At 39.3% G+C, this 20,064-nt stretch overlaps 1 protein-coding gene across 3 annotated transcripts in view; it reads left to right on the forward strand.

Annotated features, from left to right (window-relative positions):
• Positions 1-7,556: 7,556 nt before the first annotated feature.
• SP4 (Sp4 transcription factor) overlaps positions 7,557-20,064 on the forward strand; it is an 84,359-nt gene continuing 71,851 nt past the window's right edge. The window contains exons 1-3 of one of the 3 annotated variants that reach the window (XM_004377441.2): positions 7,557-7,781; positions 8,183-8,304; positions 8,796-10,350. In XM_004377441.2, the coding sequence (XP_004377498.1) occupies positions 7,775-7,781; positions 8,183-8,304; positions 8,796-10,350 (1,684 nt within the window). In that variant the 5' untranslated portion in view covers positions 7,557-7,774. Of the gene's footprint in view, positions 7,782-8,032; positions 8,305-8,795; positions 10,351-20,064 lie in introns of those variants that run through there. The other 2 variants (XM_023732307.1, XM_023732308.1) reach the window with 2 other exon arrangements.

Here is a 20,064-nt window from a genome sequence, read left to right on the forward strand (position 1 = left end):
GCCGCCAAGAATCTCAGCAGGCAGGAAGAGTAGTGGCCTGACAAACCACATAACAATCCCAAACAAATTAAAACGAATGCAGGACACCCCTCCTCTTTATACAATATCTTAAACTTTGAATTCACTCTTACTTGAACTGGATATTTATTCCCTGAGATCCCTGCTGGGCGGGTATGCTCAGACTAAAGATTTGGAGTTAACACAAAACAGAGTAGCTTCAGTGGATAACTGGTCCTGATATTAGAAAAAAGGTCTGAAATTAAAATTTAGAATCTTGGGCATTGGCAGAAATTCTTAAGTATCTAGCTCTGAGCTGATTCATTTAATTATCTCAAGGGTGTCATTGTGAACTTGTTACATGTCCAAAGAAACTTTTGGACAGTTTAGAACAACAAATTTACAGATTATTGGATTTTAAATTAACATTCACTTTATTAAAGTTGCAGTTTTTTTTCTCAATCTTCTAAGTCCAATTTGCAAATCTTATTGTTCTATTTTTATGTCTAGAAGTATTTCAATAAAAAATTACTTTCACTTCGACTTTGTTTAATGCTTTACTAATCTCAAAATAAACATATTAACTTCCTCTAAATAGCTAATCTCGTGTAGGAAATTAATTAATTTAATTCCATTAAATATTTCAAAAATTCCTGAATTTAATATAATTAATGCTTCCAAGCATTGTAAATGCCTAAAATTGCAAATTCACAGCTCTAGCATGCAAGTGATGTTTGTGAAATAGCTGTTAGTCTTCGGAGCTAGGAAGAGCTTTGCTTTCTCTGAGACACTGAAATTTTTTTCTCTTTTCTGATGAGAACTATACAATTAATCATGTTTCTTTGTTTGCTTTGACGGCTAGGGAGCTCAGAGTCAAAACTGAAGCTCAGATAAAACATATATGTTGACACTATTAGTGGTCATATTTTTTCTCCTCATCATTGGACCTGATTTTCTACTTCAATTCATATTTTAGTACTTTATTCCATATGATTCAGGTCCTTGTAAAAAAAGGATGTTAGAAATGAAAATAAATAAGAAAATAGAAGTTGAATGTTATTATTAATTACTAGCTGTCTTCAGGATAAAGGGCAGCCCTGGTGGTACAGTGGTTAAGTGCCTGGCTGCTAACTGAAAGGGTAGCAGTTTCAATCCACCAGCCGCTCAGCAGGAGAAAGATATGGCAGTCTGCTTCTGTAAGGATTACATACAGCCTTGGAAACCCTATGTGGCAGTTCTACTCTGTCTTATAGGGTCGCTATAAGTGTAAATCGACTCCACAGCAATGGATTTTTGGTCCTCAGGATAGTAGAAAGAAACCCTAACCATCAGTAAAAATCAGTGCCTGCAGCTGGTAGGGAAAACAACTTTTTATCATCTGAGGGTGTTCTCTCTGGTATACACAACTCCAGCCCCTTCCCAATGAATGTCACAGTCTATGTTTTAATTCATGCCATTCCAAATATCTTCCACAGTTGATAAAAATTATTCCAGCCATTCTCCTGTGGCAGAATAACTTTATTTGTATAGATTATCATGTACTAAAATTTTAAAATTCTTTCAATGTACTGAATTTTACCGTGGGCCAGACACTATTCTAGGCACTGAGGATATAGGTGTGTAGGGGGGACAGATAATAATCCATTCCCACTTTCCATGGAGAAACAATTTTACCTACAAAATATAAAATGTACATTATCCCTGTGTTTTTAAATATATTTTAATGAACTATGAAAAACATTCATTTAGGTTGGTATTATCTTTTCAGAAACAAGAGTTCAAATGTTATATAGACTATATGGCAAAAGACAGAACTATATAGAATAAAAAGACAATAGATCGGGGAAATAAGCAATGCAAATGACAAACAAAGGCTTAGTATTATACAATCAGCTTCTAGAAATTGATAAGAGAAAGACAAACAATACTATATGAAATAAAGAGGCAAGAGTATGAACAGGCAATTTGCTGCAGTGGAAATGCACATGGAACTAAGCAAATGCAAAGATGTTCAATCTTTGTAGCAGTCAGGTAAATATATTCTTCACCCATCAGATTTGCAATAATTTACAAGACCTGGAATAATGGGCACTGGTGAAAGTATAGGGAAGTGAGCATTCTCATGCATACCAGCTGAACATGTGGAATGAAGCAACTTTGTACAGTAATCTTACTGTATATATTAAAATTTTAAATATGCATATACTTTGTGACTGCAATCCACTACTGGAAATCTTTCTTTCTACTGAAACAAAAGTACCAGCATAAAAGAATACCTGTGTAAATACCAGTACAACTAAGTTTATTGCAAATTATTTATGGTAGGGTGAAAACAGTGAACAACTTGAGTGATTATCAATACAAGTGTTTTTGTTGAAAAAACTGTATTTATACTGTGAACTAGTAAATTCTATTAAAAATAACCTATTGCTGCCCACTCAGTTCCAACTCATAGCGACCCTACAGGACCAAGCAGTACTGCCCCCATAGGGTTTCCAAGGCTGTAAATCTTTACAGAAGCAGATTGCCACATCTTTCTCCCACGGAGCGGATGGTGGGTTTGAACCACTGATCTTGCAACTAGTGGTCTAGTGCTTAACTAGTGCACCACTGGGGGTCCCCTCTATTAAAAATAGTGATTTCTATTTTTATTTTTTGACCTGGAGAGATGGCTATGATATATTAAATTAAAAATCAAATTTATATGTATATACGTGTGTGTGCGTGCACACATGCATATGTATGCAATTTTATATCGACACACATGCACACACACACACATAAAATTTGTTTACGCCTGGGACAAGTGGGAAAAGATATACCAATATGCCAGTCGGCTAGCACTGATGAAGTTAGTGTTCGGAATAGAGGTGAATGAAAATAGAATTTTTAGTTTTACACCTCTGTGTTTGGCTTGTTGCAACTAGCCTATCTTAGTAATAACATTAATAATAATATTAAAAATGATAGCTACCATTTAATGAGCGTTTACCATGTACCAGAGACTCTTCTAAGAATTTATCTCATTTGATTGCTGAAACATTCGCATGGGATGTTGGTATTACTATCGTCACCATTTTATAGATGAAGGAAGGAATGAGGCTCAGAAAGGTTAAAGTCACTTGCCGATATTATACTTTACTAATCAGCAGACCAGAATTTAAATCCAAGTAGTCTGATTCCAGAACTTATACTCGTCATAAAAATCCAATGGAAGATTCATTTATTAATTAAAAACATGATAAATTGAGCATATGAAATTGGAATGCTTTGGAGAGTTGCAACTGCAAACACACCAGGCATTTATGCTCTATATTTTCTATATTTATATACAGTCTTAAGGAAATTAATGTCTCAACTTCCTCACTGACCAAATACTCTTTTTTTGTGGCAAGAATGTCTCATTATATTCCTTTCAACATACAAACTGACATAAAATATTGAATAAGTGTTATTTATACTATGTTCCACTAACTGACAATAGTTATTAATTTTGTTCCACTATGAATGAACAAGAAATGTAACTGGGCTAAAATAATAAATTTTATACATTTAAAAATCATGGATTAAATCTTCTGAAGTTGTACATGAACACACCATGAAAGAGCTAAGGGCTTATATGGAACAGTGATGCCACCAACTCTTGCTGGAGGAACATAGGAAGATGAGAGTCTATCTTTACTCATTATTTTATAATGTCATTTAAAACATTATTTATAACCCTTAAAAGGCCTACACATAGACAGTCACCTCTTTTACCTATTTTCATATAAACGTTCTATATTCAGGTCCCAAATAGATTAAACTTAAATTTCTAAAACTGGCTAAGCTTTTCTCTGCTTTCTGAAAACAATTAATGTTGGTATTTAAGAAATTCATTTTTTTAAAATATAATTTTGTATACTATCTGGGTTTTATTATGGTAGGAACTGTGCATGGTCTCCTAGATGTACTAATGATGTAACTTGTTTTAAACAAAATATGCTGTGTCTAATTTCTGGTCAATGCACTTTGGAGCAGAGGTGGGTCAGATGTTAAATTTTGGCCTTTCCCTGGTTTGTGACCTTTCCAAATCTTTTGCTTTCTGCTTCCCAAAGACAAAATAAAACAGCTTAACAGTTATTTCAACAAGTAGCTTCCTGATGGAGACACTCAGAAATGGTTCCTTTCTATTATTCAAGTCACCTGTCATGTCTGGGCCTCAGTTTCTTCATCTATAGTATTAAACTGAGTAACCTCTGGAGCTGCTTCTATCACATTCATCCGTAAGCATATTAGTCTCACTAAATGTATGCTCAGCATTGTTGGGGATTAAAAACCTCAGCCTTTGTCCTCAGGGAGCTAAGGGCTTGCACCGGGGGGATGTTAGTGATGGTTTCAGCACGATTACATGTGGCATTCAAGACTTGTTGATTTAATGAACGGGTCAATCAAAAAATGCCACGTCCTAGAAAGTGGGGACTAGCAGATATTTTATATGTGAAAGAGACCTGTGACAAAACCAGCAATGTTTTTCCAAATGTAGACAGCTGATTTAGGTGTGCAGAGCAATGCACAGCAGATCTGCCCAGATTCTAGACTTGTTCTGCAGTGTAATGAGAAATATGAACTTTCTGCTCCTGCAAAGCAGAAGGATTGGTGGGAAACGGGAAAAAGCTCACAGAACACTATTTTTTCAAACTTTGGGTTACTACTAGAGTTTTTAAATGCGACACGTAGTAAGACAATATTTTTTCTTGAACCTTTGTTTCAGTTAACATAACTGGTTGGTATTCAACTGATAATTATTAAGATGGGTCTACAGTTGTTAACTCTTGACAAATAACTAGCCCCCAAGTTCCCTCCCCACCCCCAGTGTTTGCTCTCCACGGTCCAGCAACTACAAGGGTAGTATATGGCAAGGTGCCTCTAGGACAATGTTTGAGCATTATGGCAATGTTTGATTTGATTGGTCAGTTCAATATTCTTCACTATTTTGAATAAAAACGCTTATCTTGGGTACGTGTGTGTGCGCGCGCGCATGGCTATGTGCTGGGTGTACACATGTCAGGTCATAGTGTTAAAATATTTATTCTTGTGGATCAGGATTAAAAAAGTTTCACAACCATTGTTCTGTATAGGAAGGAATCTTTTTAGGTCAACTGCTTCCTCAGGGAAGAGACCACCCTGGCAGGCCTGAAGTTGAGAATTTTCTTTGATTTATACTTACACTTACCCTCTATGGCAAATAGTACTGATAGAAACTTCCCTTCTTGCATACATTAGGAAAAAAGGTAAATTGGTTTAAAGAAAAACATTAAGTAAATCATAGTTTAAATGGTACATAGCTTAAATTGGGAAGACTCTGTGAGACTGACTACAATTTTGGAAATGCCTCATCTAGCTAAATCTTCTGTTATATAGATAATAAAATGATGGCACCTGAGAAGTGATTAATTTATGTCACCTGCCCCAGGTCTCATGGCTCAGCCAGGGACTAGAAGGTTTTTGGTCCACCCTAAAAAACAGGGCTTGTTAACTATGTCTTACCACTTACCTATAGGGCACAGAATATTTCCCATACTTTGTAGATTTATATTGCATGGATAAGCATTATTTTTATCCTGTGGTTCAGTGCCAGTGACATTGCCTTTGTGAACGTTTTTTAATGTAAGGAAACTACAAGGAATGCCCTAATTCATGACTGCAAATATCTTCATTCATCATGGTGAACTAGCAATAAATAAATAAATAAAACCTGAGCGATAGACAGTATACCTGCAAATGCAAAAAACACTTTTGAGCATTATCTGTTGTACACGATGGGTAAAAAAGCAGGTTATTTAAGGATCTTAGGCTAATTTTGTAAGACGGGGGTAGACAAAACCATGTAATTCTTTATCCGAATTGCTTTGTCTTGCTGCACGGCTTTGCCATCAGCTAATGTTGCAGTCACTTTAACAAGGAAAGGAAATGCCAGTCAGCTGCAGCACCTGGGATCTCCTCACCCTTGGAACATGTCAGGCCTCAGGCAGGAGACAAAAAGGCCCAAGGCTGAGCGTGGAACCCAGGCAAAAAGGAGTAAGGGGCTGTGATCCTGGGTGTGTAAGGGTGCCTTGTCCCCAAGGCCAAAATTTACATTAGCGATTCACCTCCACCTTTGGTACACTTAATCAGGGGCTGATTATATTCCCTGGCTTCACCCTGACTTCAGGATTTTGGAGGAAAGCTGGGGGCAGGAGACTGCTCATGTGCATTTGACAATAAAAAGCTTTGTGCAGCCAGATTCCACCTGCCCAGCTTATACTTGAGCTTATACGTGAGCTGGGTTGACCCACATGGAGCTGTGTTTGTCTTCGCCTCAATAATGTTGTGAGGCTTATCAGCGTGAGAATTCCACCAACTATGCGGGCTATTCCGCAAAACACGATGCCACCTCGGCCAACGGGTCATTGCTCCGCTCCAGCAGCCGGCAGAGAGACAACAAATAAATGGAAGATCCTTCTCGGTAGAAAAGAGGCCTCGCATTCGAAGCGGGGTGGTCTGAAAGGATAAGGCGAGCAAAGAAAGGGAAGACGAAGGCGCTGCTCTGAGAAGCCTGGTTCATTCAAACCCTGAGGACAGCAAACTCCGCCTCCCCACGCCGCCGCCCGCTCAATCGCGGAGCGCTCCGGGTGTGAGCTCGCCCCGCGGGGAGCGGCTTGGAGCCGAGGAGGCGGTGGCAGAGGTGGTTTGGGCAGCCCCGCGCGGCGGATAGGCCCAGGCAAACAACACCCATTCCCCCTCCCCCTCGCTCAGTTCAACTCCCACTCGGCCCCGGCCACGCCCTGCTGCCACCGCCCCCTCGGGCAGCTTTCCGCTCCGCAGCCCGGCCTCGGTCCGGGGAGGGAGAGAGGCGGTACTTTGGAGGGGCCGTCACGGCCGCCACGGCCGCCACGGCGGCCGGAAACTACAAAGGCCGATAGGCTTTGCGGAGGCTCCCCGGCCCCTTTCTCCCACCACTCAGCGCGCGTCACCAGGGTCTCAGCCAATGGGGAGCGAGCCAGGGAAAAAGGGCGCCCGGGTCCGGATGCGCCTCAGGAAAGCCATGCTCTCTGCGCGGGGGCACCGGGTGTTTCAACCTGCACGCCGAGCGGTTGGTGGTCCGTGCGGCCTCACATCCGCCCCTCTCGCTTCCCTTGAGCAAGAGCCCTACTTTTTTCTCCAGTGGCAATTCGGAGGGATGCTGGAGCGGGTTTTTGAGGGGAGGGCGCTGGGAAATGAGTAGGGGGCGGGATATCCTGAGACAACAAGTTTGGCTGTAGGAGGGCCTACCGGCAGAGCGCCTCAGCTAGAACGCCGAGAGAAAAAGCGCGAGAAGAGCCGAGACAGAATAAGAAAAGGTTCTGAAAGAATAACCCCGAGAAAGGGGGTGGAGAGGAGGCGGCCCCAGCGCCCCGGCCCCCGGCAGGTCGGCGGCCAATCCGCTGGGGGAAGGGGTGGAGAGTTGGCGGCTCTGGCGGAGAGAGGCCGAGGGGGGTGGGGAGTCGGCCGGGCTCGCACCGCCCTGGCCCCGCCCCGGGCCCGCGCCGCCACTGTCAATCAAGGGCGAGTCAGCCGGGCTCGGGCGGAGAGAGGAGCTGCTACGCCACAGCCCAGCGGCGGCCATTCGCGGAAAAAGAGGCAGAGCCTGTGCCAGCTACAGCCTCCTCCGAGCCACCGCGGGCGGGCGGGACCGGCCTCTCCTCCCGCCTCGCCCCCACCCCCACCCACCTCTATCCCAGTGTCTCCGTCTGAGGGTTTGTCCTGTTAATGCGGGATGAGCGGTACGTATTCTCCACCCCCCTCGGTCTCCTTCACCGCCTCCCTCCCCAGACCCTGCTCGGTTCTCCCCCCTCCCCTGGGGCCGCTGAGATGCTTTAAGGGGAGGAGGAGAGGGAGGGAGGGAGGAGAAGGAGGGAGGGAGGGAGGGTTGTGTTTTGTCTTAATGTCTGAGAGAACAACCTCCTTCTGGGTGTTGCTCTGGAGCCGATGGGTCGGGTTTCAAACCACGTTTTGTGATATCCCCCTCCTCCCTTCCCTCCTTTTCCCCCACCCCCTCCCGTGTGCGTGGATCGCGGGTTTATGGAGATTAATACTCGGGGGGAGGGGGAGAAGAGGGGAGAGGAAAAACGAATAATAATAATCCTAGTAACCTGTTGTCGTGTACGTGGGGGGTTTGTTGCAGATCAGAAGAAGGAGGAGGAGGAGGAGGCGGCGGCAGCAGCGTCAGTGGCGATGGCTACAGAAGGAGGGAAAACCTCTGAGCCAGAGAATAACAATAAAAAACCCAAAACCTCAGGCTCCCAGGTAAAGGCAAGCATATAAAAAAATGCATCCCGAAAGATTAGGGGAGAGAGGGAATTATACCCTTTAAATGCCCAGAAGTGAAGAACAGAATAAAAATGTTTATCCACTCAAAGCATCTTTCTGAAAGTGAGGAACTTAGAAATTAAATTGTAAATTCAAACAGATTTCACATATTTGAGGGTATAACATTGTTTAAAATTACATCATGAACTCAAACTGTGTGAGAAATGGTTATTTTCCCGAGGGCATTGTAAGTCTAGGAAAATAACACTTTAAGAAAGTTTGTTAGAAATTCCCTTTTATTTAAACTTTATATTGCAGGTCACTTAAGTGCTTTTGTTCATTTTCTTTTTGATTTCTACCACCATCTCCTGAATAAGTTCTTATATTTAGAGCTGTCAAAAACAAAACAAAACCTCCCAACTACTGGCCTCCACTAAATCTGCCCACTTTTTTTTCCCCCCTCTCCTTTACCATCCCGTTTTGGGTAGGACTCTCAGCCCTCTCCTCTGGCTTTACTGGCAGCTACTTGCAGCAAAATAGGGACTCCTGGTGAAAATCAAGCAACTGGACAACAACAAATTATTATAGATCCAAGCCAAGGACTGGTGCAGCTTCAAAATCAACCACAACAGCTAGAACTGGTAACAACACAACTTGCTGGAAACGCTTGGCAACTTGTTGCTTCCACTCCCCCTGCTTCAAAAGAAAATAATGTTTCTCAACCAGCTTCTAGTTCATCTAGTTCTTCTAGCAGTAATAATGGGAGTGCATCTCCTACAAAAACGAAATCAGGTAATTCTTCCACCCCTGGTCAATTTCAAGTCATACAAGTACAAAATCCAAGTGGTAATGTACAGTACCAAGTGATTCCACAACTTCAGACAGTGGAAGGCCAGCAAATCCAAATCAATCCTACTAGTAGTTCATCTTTGCAAGATATGCAGGGTCAGATTCAGCTCATTTCTGCAGGTAATAATCAAGCTATACTGACAGCTGCTAACAGGACAGCTTCTGGGAATATCCTTGCTCAAAACCTAGCAAATCAGACAGTTCCAGTCCAAATTAGACCTGGTGTCTCAATACCACTGCAGTTACAAACCCTCCCTGGTACTCAGGCTCAAGTTGTAACGACCCTACCAATTAACATTGGAGGAGTGACTTTAGCTTTGCCAGTGATAAACAACGTGGCTGCTGGAGGAGGGACTGGACAGGTTGGCCAGCCTGTTACTACTGCTGATAATGGGACTTCCAATGGGAATCAGTTAGTTTCCACACCCACCACCACTACTGCTTCTGCCAGTACTATGCCGGAATCTCCCTCCTCCTCCACTACCTGCACAACCACTGCTTCAGCATCTCTAACTAGCAGTGACACGTTAGCGAGCTCAGCAGATACGGGCCAGTATGCAAGCACATCAGCTAGTAGTTCTGAACGCACCCTTGAAGAATCTCAGACACCTGCTGCCACTGAATCTGAAGCCCAGAGCTCTAGTCAGCTTCAGCCTAATGGACTGCAGAATACACAGGATCAATCAAATTCTCTTCAGCAGGTGCAAATTGTAGGCCAGCCTATTTTACAACAGATCCAGATCCAGCAGCCTCAACAACAGATTATTCAGGCCATTCCACCACAGTCATTTCAACTCCAGTCAGGGCAGACAATTCAGACCATCCAGCAGCAGCCGTTGCAGAATGTTCAACTTCAAGCAGTAAATCCGACTCAGGTGCTTATCAGGGCTCCAACTTTAACACCTTCAGGGCAAATCAGTTGGCAAACTGTACAGGTTCAGAATATTCAGAGTCTTTCAAATTTGCAAGTTCAGAATGCTGGGTTATCCCAACAATTAACCATCACCCCAGTGTCTTCAAGTGGTGGCACAACTCTTGCTCAGATTGCTCCTGTGGCTGTTGCTGGTGCCCCAATAACTCTGAATACTGCCCAGCTTGCATCAGTGCCTAACCTTCAGACAGTGAGTGTTGCCAACCTGGGTGCTGCAGGCGTTCAAGTACAGGGAGTTCCAGTTACAATCACTAGTGTTGCAGGTAAGTTACTACATCTTTTCTCTTTAAGTACCCTTTAAACAGTTTTAATAAGTATTGGTTGTTGCTTTTGTGGTCATAGACCTCTTAAGTAAGCAGATAATTAGAAGGAATAAAAAATAAACAATGATATTAAACTGCCAACTGTAACTCTATAATGATCAATGTGACCAGTTTTTTGTAGATTTTAGTAGTGTTTTTTGTGTTAAATTTGTTACATAGACAGTTTAGAGAGATTATTCTTTCATAGAATTGTCCCTAATTAGACTCATAATTGTCTTCTGAATTTAGAGATCGTGTTTGAGCGCACTTGAACTCTTCAGAAAGAACCCTAGTCAAAATGATGTTTATCTCTTCTTTTAGAGAAAGTAAATTTAAAATTGAATTAGTGTGGACTTGTGAGTCTGTTGAAGTTTTAATTCTACAGTGTAATAAGGTTAACTTTTTTTTTTAATTGAAAGTTTCTTCCTGAACTTAACTATCTTGTCACCCAGGCTTTTGTGTTTTATTACACTGAGTTGTTTTAAACTAGATATGGATGTTGTTGGGAGATAAAATTTTAAGTTGGAAATTGTTCAGTTAACTTTTATAGCTATTTTTCTGCTAGAATCGGGATTTGCTCAGGATTTCGAATTAAAGTTATTGAAATAGTAGGATTGTGATATCAAAAATAGTCCTTTGTTTAAGTAATTATATTTAAGTAAACATTACGGTCATTATGGTGATTAGTTATAGATGTTTTAGTGTGTTGTTTTGGAAAGTAATTTGAAAAGAAGATGATAAAATACTACTAATTTGAATTAATGGGGGAAGGTCATTCTCAAACCAATTATAAAGCAGTTCTTATTTGTTGATAGATACTTCTGAAGTACTTGGAAAACTAGTTTTATATAAGTGTTTTAATCTTTCTGGGTAACAGTTTATTTTACCTAATATCTTGTGTTTTTTAATAATTAAACACTTCTCATTGATTCTGATTTGGTGAACACCTAGTTGTGGTTTTAGTCTCTTTGACACATTCAGAACTCTTTAAATATTTCTGTTTTGTTAATCTGAAATTTATAAGTTTGTCATTTTTGAATGACTTCTTGAAAGAAGTTGCAGGAAAATTCTGCTAGGGTTCTTGTATACTTAATACCTATAGGAGATGTATACATGTAAAATGGAAAATTGTCAGATAGCACCTTTTGATTCAGTAGAATGGAGATTACATTTTTTATTAGAGACCCAGTATTTCTAGGTCAGTGCTATCCAATAGAATATTTTGTTGTCTTGGAAATGTTGTATATCTGTGTTGTCCAGTGTATTAGCCACTAGCCACATCTGGCTATAGAGCACTTGAAATGTGGCCAATGTGACTAAGGAACTGAATTTTTAATTTTATTTTAATTAATTTCAATAGCCAGATGTAGTTAGTGGCTACAGTACTGGATGGCTCAGTAATCTATTTAGCATATTCTGAGAGTGGTACTTTTCCCTCTGAAACTATTGCAGTATGGTTATATAAATTTCTCGGGATTAAAATCCTTAGCTTGCTTTGTACCTATTTTTTCTAAACATTGACGGTAACTTGAGTATTTCAGAAAAATGTCTGTTTTGGTTGGTTGAATGACAGTTTGCACTGTCAAAGCAAAAGTTATGTCACTTACATTTCATCTTGCCTTTTAAACATTTAAGGGCTCAGTTGCTAACCAAAAGGTCGGCAGTTCAAATCCAGCAGCTGCTCCTTGGAAACCCTATGGGGCAGTTCTACTCTGTCATATAGGGTTTCTGTGAGTTGGAATCAACAGGACCCAACTGGTTTGGTTTGGTTTTGGTTTTTAAGCATTAGTGAATTAAGTGACTAAGAGATTGAGTAGTTTACAATTTAAGTTAGAAATATCAATTCGTTTGCCCTCTAGTTGATATCCATTATAATCTAGAAATTTTCCTCAAAATATGGTCTTAACTGCCTAACTCAGATTCACTTGAATAGCCCATTATAAACGCAGAATCCAGCATCTGGAAATACAATTTTTTGTAGTTGGGGGTCAAGGATTTGCATTTCAAACAAACTTCCTAGGTGATTCTAAGGCTCACTAGTCATTAGCAATGAACAGACTTGAACCAAGAGGCAGAATATACAAGCAGGTGTGCGCTGAGCTGGTTCACATGTGCCTCAGAGTTTGTTTTCAGTGAATGGATTTGGAGGGTAAATACAACTGTATAGCTTTTATTTTACATGCATATATTGATTGACAACTGTGTGCTAAACTCTCCAAGGTGTGCTTTTTTTTCCTTTATCTTCAGGGATAATTTTTTTTACTTAAAGACATGTTTACGTAGTTGGGGGAGCCCACTTAAGTATGAGGGCATTTGAACTTTATATAATTGGATTTTTTTTTTCTGAAACTAAAAATTTTTAATTTTGTTGATGTTGAAGAGGTGATGTTCTAATAGATATGCTCAAACTGTTTGAGAAGATTGCCGTGAGACTAGAAGGGTACTCTGATATAGACAAGTCAGTGAGGTTAATGTGGGCTTAGTTGTTTGCAGATTTTACCATACTGCCTTGTCTAGTAGGTACTTGACAAATGTTGCCGGAATTAAGATATAAAAAGTGGTGGAGAAGATCGCAATTTGGAATTGGAAGCAGTGCCTCAAAGTGGTTTTAATGAAGCTATTTCTTTGGCTTTGAGTTTTTAAGACATTAACAGTGGGGCACAAGGTACTTTATTGGAGAAAGGCAAAAATGAGCATTAAGGGCCTGGAGCAGTTCTGTTCTGTCCTGGTAGGGTCACTATGAGTTGGAATCTACTCAGTAGCAAAGGGTTTATATCTCTTTTATAATTGAGCCTGAAAGTTCAGATCTTTTACTTTGTGTCCCCATTCACTTTCCAGTAGTTCCTTGGTTATTTCATGTTTCCCCCTGGGAGAATGAAGATGTTTAATTTTGTTAAATTTATTGGAAAAAAGTTGCTTTAGATACTTGAGACAGCTGTTACCAGGGCTTGAAAAACATTATCAGCTTTGATAGAGTGTAACGGCTAGCCCAAGAACAGGGGACTAAAACTTCTCACCATCTTCATTTTATTCTTTGTGGGATAGGAAAGGGGTCTGAATGATGTGGACAGAAAAGGAAAAAAACATGTAAGACAAATCAAATAAAACCAGTTCTTGAAGCTGGGGAACTTCATACTTAGTTTTATGAGATAAGAATGTTAGCATCAACCTGAGGGACCTCTTTCCCTCCTTCAGCGTAATGTGTTTCTGTGTTTTGGTCTCAACTGAAAATCCTGAGTTCCAGCCTTAGCATCTAGCTAACTAATTGTAGTATGGACTAAATATATTTACCCCTAAATTTTATTTGTTTTCTTGTTGGGATTCTGAGTTTGCCTTTGACTGAAGGAGGAGCAGAAACCCTGTTTTAAATGAAGCCCAATGGTAACAAGTAACTATACTGCTGGTTTAAGAACATTCTTTAACTGAGGAAAGTGGAAAGTACTCTGCTCAAAAAAAAAAAAAAAAAACCCCCACCTATTTTCACAATACCCTCTGGTAGCCAAAGAGTCTGAGATAAATGAACTTCAGGAATTATATCTTTTTAGTAATTCTAAATTCTAATTAGTTAAAGAATTTAGAATTTACAGAGACCATTGGTATCTAAATCTAATTAACTTACAGTGGTCAGGAATTTGACTTTTTTCTGGCCCTAATCATCAGATATAGTAACACATTATATTGTAGACCTTTTGCTTGATGAATGGATATTTCTTTGTCAATTTTAGTGGAAATTAACATTGTTATGCTAGTTGTCTCACAAAAGAAATTCAGACATGTTGATAAAATGTTGTTGACCCTTAAAGAACTTGACTCTTACCTTCCTTTTCTTCTCCAGGGAATTAAAGTATGAAACCTGGGCATGTAGCAGAACCAGGAAAGGGAGAGCCAGTTCTTCATTATTGGTGAAAATGGGGACCAAAGAAAATAATTGAGATTTATATTTAATCTAAAAACCTAACTTTATCTGGTAGTCAATGTCTTACTCCAGACTTTTTTCCAGAGCTGCAAAAAGTAGAAAATTGGTTTGTGGTTTAATCCAAATGTGGTTTTCCTTTTCTATATATGTTGTATAAATTTGATTTCCCTAGTAGACATCTTAAAATAACATATTTGTGTGCATATGTATACATATACTCCTATGTTTGATTATTTCTTTTTGCAGAAAAATTAGGTTTATTCCTGGGATTTTATTTCTCTAAAATCTTCTAATACTTTTTATACAATTGGAATTCATTATGAGGAACTGACATCTTTTACCCTGTGCAGGTTCTGAACTACCAAGTTGGTTTTACCCATTAGATAATATACGCCATGACCTTTAAGATTTGGTGATGACCACATAACAGTCTCGTTGTCTATTTTTAATTTTTTCATGGAAGATGTAAAAGTACTCAGTGTAGAGCCACATTAATATTTTTGTAAAGACATCTTTCAAACAATTTCAGAATAAGAAATGAGGGAGGAACAATGGAATATAGAGTTTTAATCATCTGTTTTTCAAATTCTAGATCAAGGAATATATAACAAGTAATACTTCAGGAATATTGGGGCAGGCATAAAAGTAGGTTGAAGAGGGAAAAGGCAACATGATGAAGGAAAGTAGGGAAAGGATGCTATGCATAAATCTTGTAGAAATAGCATGTTAGTTGCCCTCGGGTCAGTTACAAGTTGTGGCAACCCCATATGTAAAGAGTAGAACTGCTCCGCAGGATTTTCAAGGCTGTGCCTTTTCGGAAGCAGATCACCAGGCTTGTCATCCAAGGCGCCTCTGGGTGGTTTCCAGCAGCCAGCATTTCTGCTAATAGTCAAATGCTTAACCATTTGCACCACATAGGCTTACCAAAGTATTTAGGTTGGAAGGGATACAAAGAATTTGCTCACCAATTGTAGCCTTTTGGGATATTACTGCTAAAGTCTACTTATAAAGGCATCTTGTGTTTTCACTATTTTAGCTGTAAGCAAGATTATTTCCTCTCTTTGGTTGCTCCATAGACCTGGTTCTGCAACACTACATTAAGTTCTTGGGGATTATAGTAAAGATTGACAGTAAAAAGGTAACATAGCCTGATAGCAGGCCATATGTATGTATGTGCTCTTCTGATCTAGGTATGAGTTAAGATTGGATGTTCATAGTGCTTGTCATTTTACTACCTACTGAATGAGCAAAATGTGGCAAAGGAAAGCTGGTGAATGACAAGTTGCTTATGTAAGTATGTGGTGAGATAAAGGTTTAGTGAAACTGTAGTTAACCAAGATAAAGATAGTTGAGTGTCTTTCCCCTTTATTTCTTCAGTCATTTTTTAAGAAGGAGGAAACCGAAAGCTTGAATGACTTGCTCGCACTTTGTGGCAAAGTAGGACTAGAAATTTGACTTCTACTCCAGTTGTCTTTCTGCTGTATTTCTGTGTTTGTCACCAGGTCTTTTGCTAGTAAATGAGTAAATTTAGCTGAGGTTTAGGGAACACAGAAGGAGAGCACCCAACTTGTGTTTGGTTACTACCAGATAAGTTGCCCCTGTCTTTGCTGAGTATTCAGCCCTGTGTATAGAATACACTATTAGTAAAAAACACAATTCTCTGGGTCCTTAGTATTGAATTTAATGCTGGAACCCAAGTGCTATTTTGTTCTATCCTGAAAGAGCAAATTCAGAACTAAAGAGATTATTAAATTAAACATGTAGGTAAACAGTTTCTCAGACTATTGAGACATCTTTGTATCTTTTCCCAAACTATAAATTAGATGTAGATTTACTAGTAATGAAACTGATGAAGAAGACGACAAACATTTACTGTTTCCCTACTGTGTGTTTGGTGCTGGGCTAGGTACTTATCTCATTTAACCCCCATAATATCCTCATAGGATAGATACTGTTGTGCCCGTTTTACAGATAACCTCACTGACTTCTAATTTCTTCAAGAAATCTGCCCTCCCATAAGTGATAGAGTCATGATTTAAAGTAATCTCTGATTCTAAACTTCAGTTCATGTGATATAAGCTGTGAGGATAAGGCTACAGATAAGGGCTCTTTTTCACTCTTCTGTGTCTGATTAGTCACACATACTTAAATCCTTGAAAGGGTAAGTGATTTTGAAAAATGAAGTACTGTGTAGTTAAGGACTCTTTTTGCTAATAAATTGAAGTTAATAGAAACTAATGTGGCTGCATAGGAACCTTTGTGTTAAGCTCAGGTTTTAAAATAATTGTATGTGGACAATGAAAAGAGGGGCATAGGATTAAGAATGAATACAAAAAGCAGCATGAAATTTTAAGAATAATGTCAAGAAAGCAGAAATAATAAAGTAAGGCTTTTAAAATTATTTTAAACAACATGTAAGGCTTTAAATTTGAGCAAGAAAGATACCCATTGCTTGAGCAAAATGGCATAATATTAAGATGACTGAGAAAAGGCAGTGCTTCTCCACTCTGCTGCTTTTAAGAAGCAAGGAAAATGCAGTTCCAACTGAAATGACTAGAACTGTAACTCACTTTGAGATATTTGTTCAGGATAAGTGAGAAGATAGGGAACATTTAGTTGCTTTTAGAAGTCAAGGTGATCCAGATGATTGCTATCATATATGGTCAGAAGGAACTTCCAAATTTGGTTTTAGGCCAGTATCAGTAACTCAAATCATGAAGCATGGAAGAAGTTCCAGAACATTGAGTATGGATAAGCACCTCAGTTTTTCAGAATATCCTAAACCACAGACAGATGAGCTTGATAGCTATCCTGAACAAAGTTCTTGAATGAAATACTGAATGGTTGGCCCCTGAACATTTACAAAAGAATTCAGGAATCATTGGGAGGCTGCATGGGTTCAGTAAGAAACTAGGTTCATAACTTTTTCTCTAGGATTGACAGGTGAGTATACAAAGAAAATAACATCAATGCAGTGTATCTGGATTTCAGTGTTGATGATCAAGATATCTTTAAAGGCTCACAGCTGATTGAACAATTGTATGAAAAGTGCTAATTGATTGTCGGTCTCAATAGAGGTGTCTGGTGTTATGATACAGGGGTCTGTCCTTGATCTGGTCCTGATTAGCAGTTTTTTCAGATACCAGGCTAAAGGATGGTCTGTTTACTGAATTCAAAGATGAGATTTTACTGATATGATAGCGGATAGAATTGAAATTCAGAATGATCTTAGTAGGCTGCAATGCTGTTGTTGAGTGTCATCAAGTTGATTCTGACTCATAGTGACCCTATATGACGGAGTAGAACTGCCCCATAGGTTTTCCAAGGCTGTAAATTTACAGAAGTAGATTGCCATATCTTTTTCCTGCGGGGCGGCTGGTGAATTCAAACCACCGACCTTTTGGTTAGCAGCCAAGTGCTTAACCACTGTACCACCAGGGCTCTTAAATAGGGTGGAATACTGGGCCATAATTAGCAAGATACGTGTAACAGGTAAAATTCTCTATTTAACGGGAGGTTGAGACATTGTACATGTACAAGATTAAGGGAAACTTGACTTGGCAGCAGGGCATGTGAAAATGATTTGAGATTTATTGGCTTACTATGAACTAACAGTAGAGTAAAACTGCTGTACTTCATGCTAGTCAGACCACATCTAGAATATTGTGTGCAGTTCTGGGTGGCACATTTTAGATGGGGTATTGACAAACTGACAAGCATACCACAAAGGGCTTCTAGGGAGAAGAGTGTGGAAAACATTTCATACTAGCAGTAATCGAAGAGTAGGGATTTCTACTGTTAAAAGAAAACCAAGAGAAAGTGTGACAGCTATCTTCAGATACATGAAAGGCTGTTTTTTGGAAAATGAATTAGTTCTGTTTTGTTTGGCAAAATAGTTGAAAGTGTGTGTGTATGTGCAGATAATAGTGGAATGGTTTGTTTCATGAGGTAGTCATCTTCCTATCAGTAGAGCGTTAGAGGCTGGCTGTCCACCAGAGATACTGTAGAATGTAGAAAAATTTCTTGTATAGAAAGTTTATTAGATAAATTATGAGACTTATTTCTAAAATTTATGATTCTGTGAATATCTGAGTACATGGTCGTATTCTCGGGTATTTCCATTCAGCATATGGTCAGAGTTCTCTGTAAGTCTTAGTTGAACTTACTGATTAAGTATTTAGGACTTTTGTTGAGGAGAAGAGGTTAAAGGTCACTTTTTTTTTTTTTTTTAGCTTTGATGTTCTTACCATTACCGTTAACCATTTTTTTTAATTGGAAAAGCAGTATAATTAGAGTGAACTCTATTAAGCAATAAACACAATACTTTTAAAAAATTAATAGATTTTGGTCTTCACTAATTGTTAGACTTGCTGACTGTGCTCTTAGATCTACTTTTTCTATGTCATTTACTCTTTTATTTGGTGAACACTATTAAAGCATGGTTATTTTAAGCATACAGAACTTTAGTACCCAACTGAAGTTAGTATATTTTAACTGGTATATGTAGTTAGGATATTTTATTTCATTAGCTCTAACCATAATCATGTTCTGATACTGTCATTTTAGTATGAACATGTGATTGTTTTTTCTTGAGTGGAATTAGAGGGTAGTTGGAAAATCTAGGATCCTAATAGGGTACAAGCTCAAGGAAGTACTTCACAACTTCAGATTTACTGATTCAGTCTATGAAGTAAGCAAGTTTGTATGTTTTCTTTATTTCTGCCTCAGAATGTATAGCCCGTATATGTTTTTGAAGATATTTGAAATCTTTTTAAATAAGAAAAATGATAATTCAGATACATGAAGTTTCCTCTTCCTTGGGGATAGTAATTTAGCTAAGGAGTAGAAAATATCTGTACTTGATCCAGAGGTGTGATTCAAGTGTAGGTTTATTGTTACTGAAGACTTATGTACTTAGAGACTTCATAGAACAAAGGACTAAGAATTGGAACTCTTGCATTCTTGCTTGGGTGCTGCCCCTGATTCTGTGTTTCATCTTGGGAAAATATAACTGGAGCTTTACTCCTTTTCTTCATTTGTAAAGTGGTATGAACTGCTTCTGTTTTTACTTCACAGAGTTGGAAAGATCAGAGGAGATAGTATATATAATAATGCTTTGAATATTGGAAAGAAAAATATGTATGGAAGATGGTAAACTGGTAAAATCTCTGCATAGTGACACCCACCCACCAGAAGAATGAAGTAGTAAAGTGGGAGAATGAGTAGTATTAGGTGTGGATATTAGCTGGAGTTAAATATCAGAAATAGAGGAGAAAGTTTTAGTGTAAAAGGAATATCAGAAAGCTTGGTGAAGTGCAATTAAAGATATGGGGAGAGAGGTATCTACAGGTGGAAATGAAGCAGTATATTTCAGTGTTGTGTGCTGTTGAGTCGGTTCTAACTCATAGCGAGCCTATAGGACAGAGTAGAGCTGCGCCATAGTTTCCTAGGCTGTAATCTCTACAGGGGCAAATTGCCAGGTCTTTTCTTCCACAGAGCCACTGACCTTTTGGTTAGCAGCTGAGTGCTTAACCGTTTTGCCACCAGGGCTCCCTGTGTGCTGAGCCCCAGTTAGAGTCTGACCAAAGTACTGCTGTTGTTAGTTGCCATCCGGTTGATTCCAACTCATGGTGACCCCACATGGACTACTCCATAGGATTTTCAAGGCTGCGGCCTTTCAGAAGCAGATCGCCAGGTCTGTCTGAGGCGCAGCTGAGTAGATTCCAACCACCAGCCGTTCCACTAATAGTCTAGCGCTT

Source organism: Trichechus manatus, unplaced genomic scaffold (assembly GCF_000243295.1).
Source record: "Trichechus manatus latirostris isolate Lorelei unplaced genomic scaffold, TriManLat1.0 scaffold00050, whole genome shotgun sequence".
NCBI classification, from domain to species: Eukaryota; Metazoa; Chordata; class Mammalia; order Sirenia; family Trichechidae; genus Trichechus; species Trichechus manatus.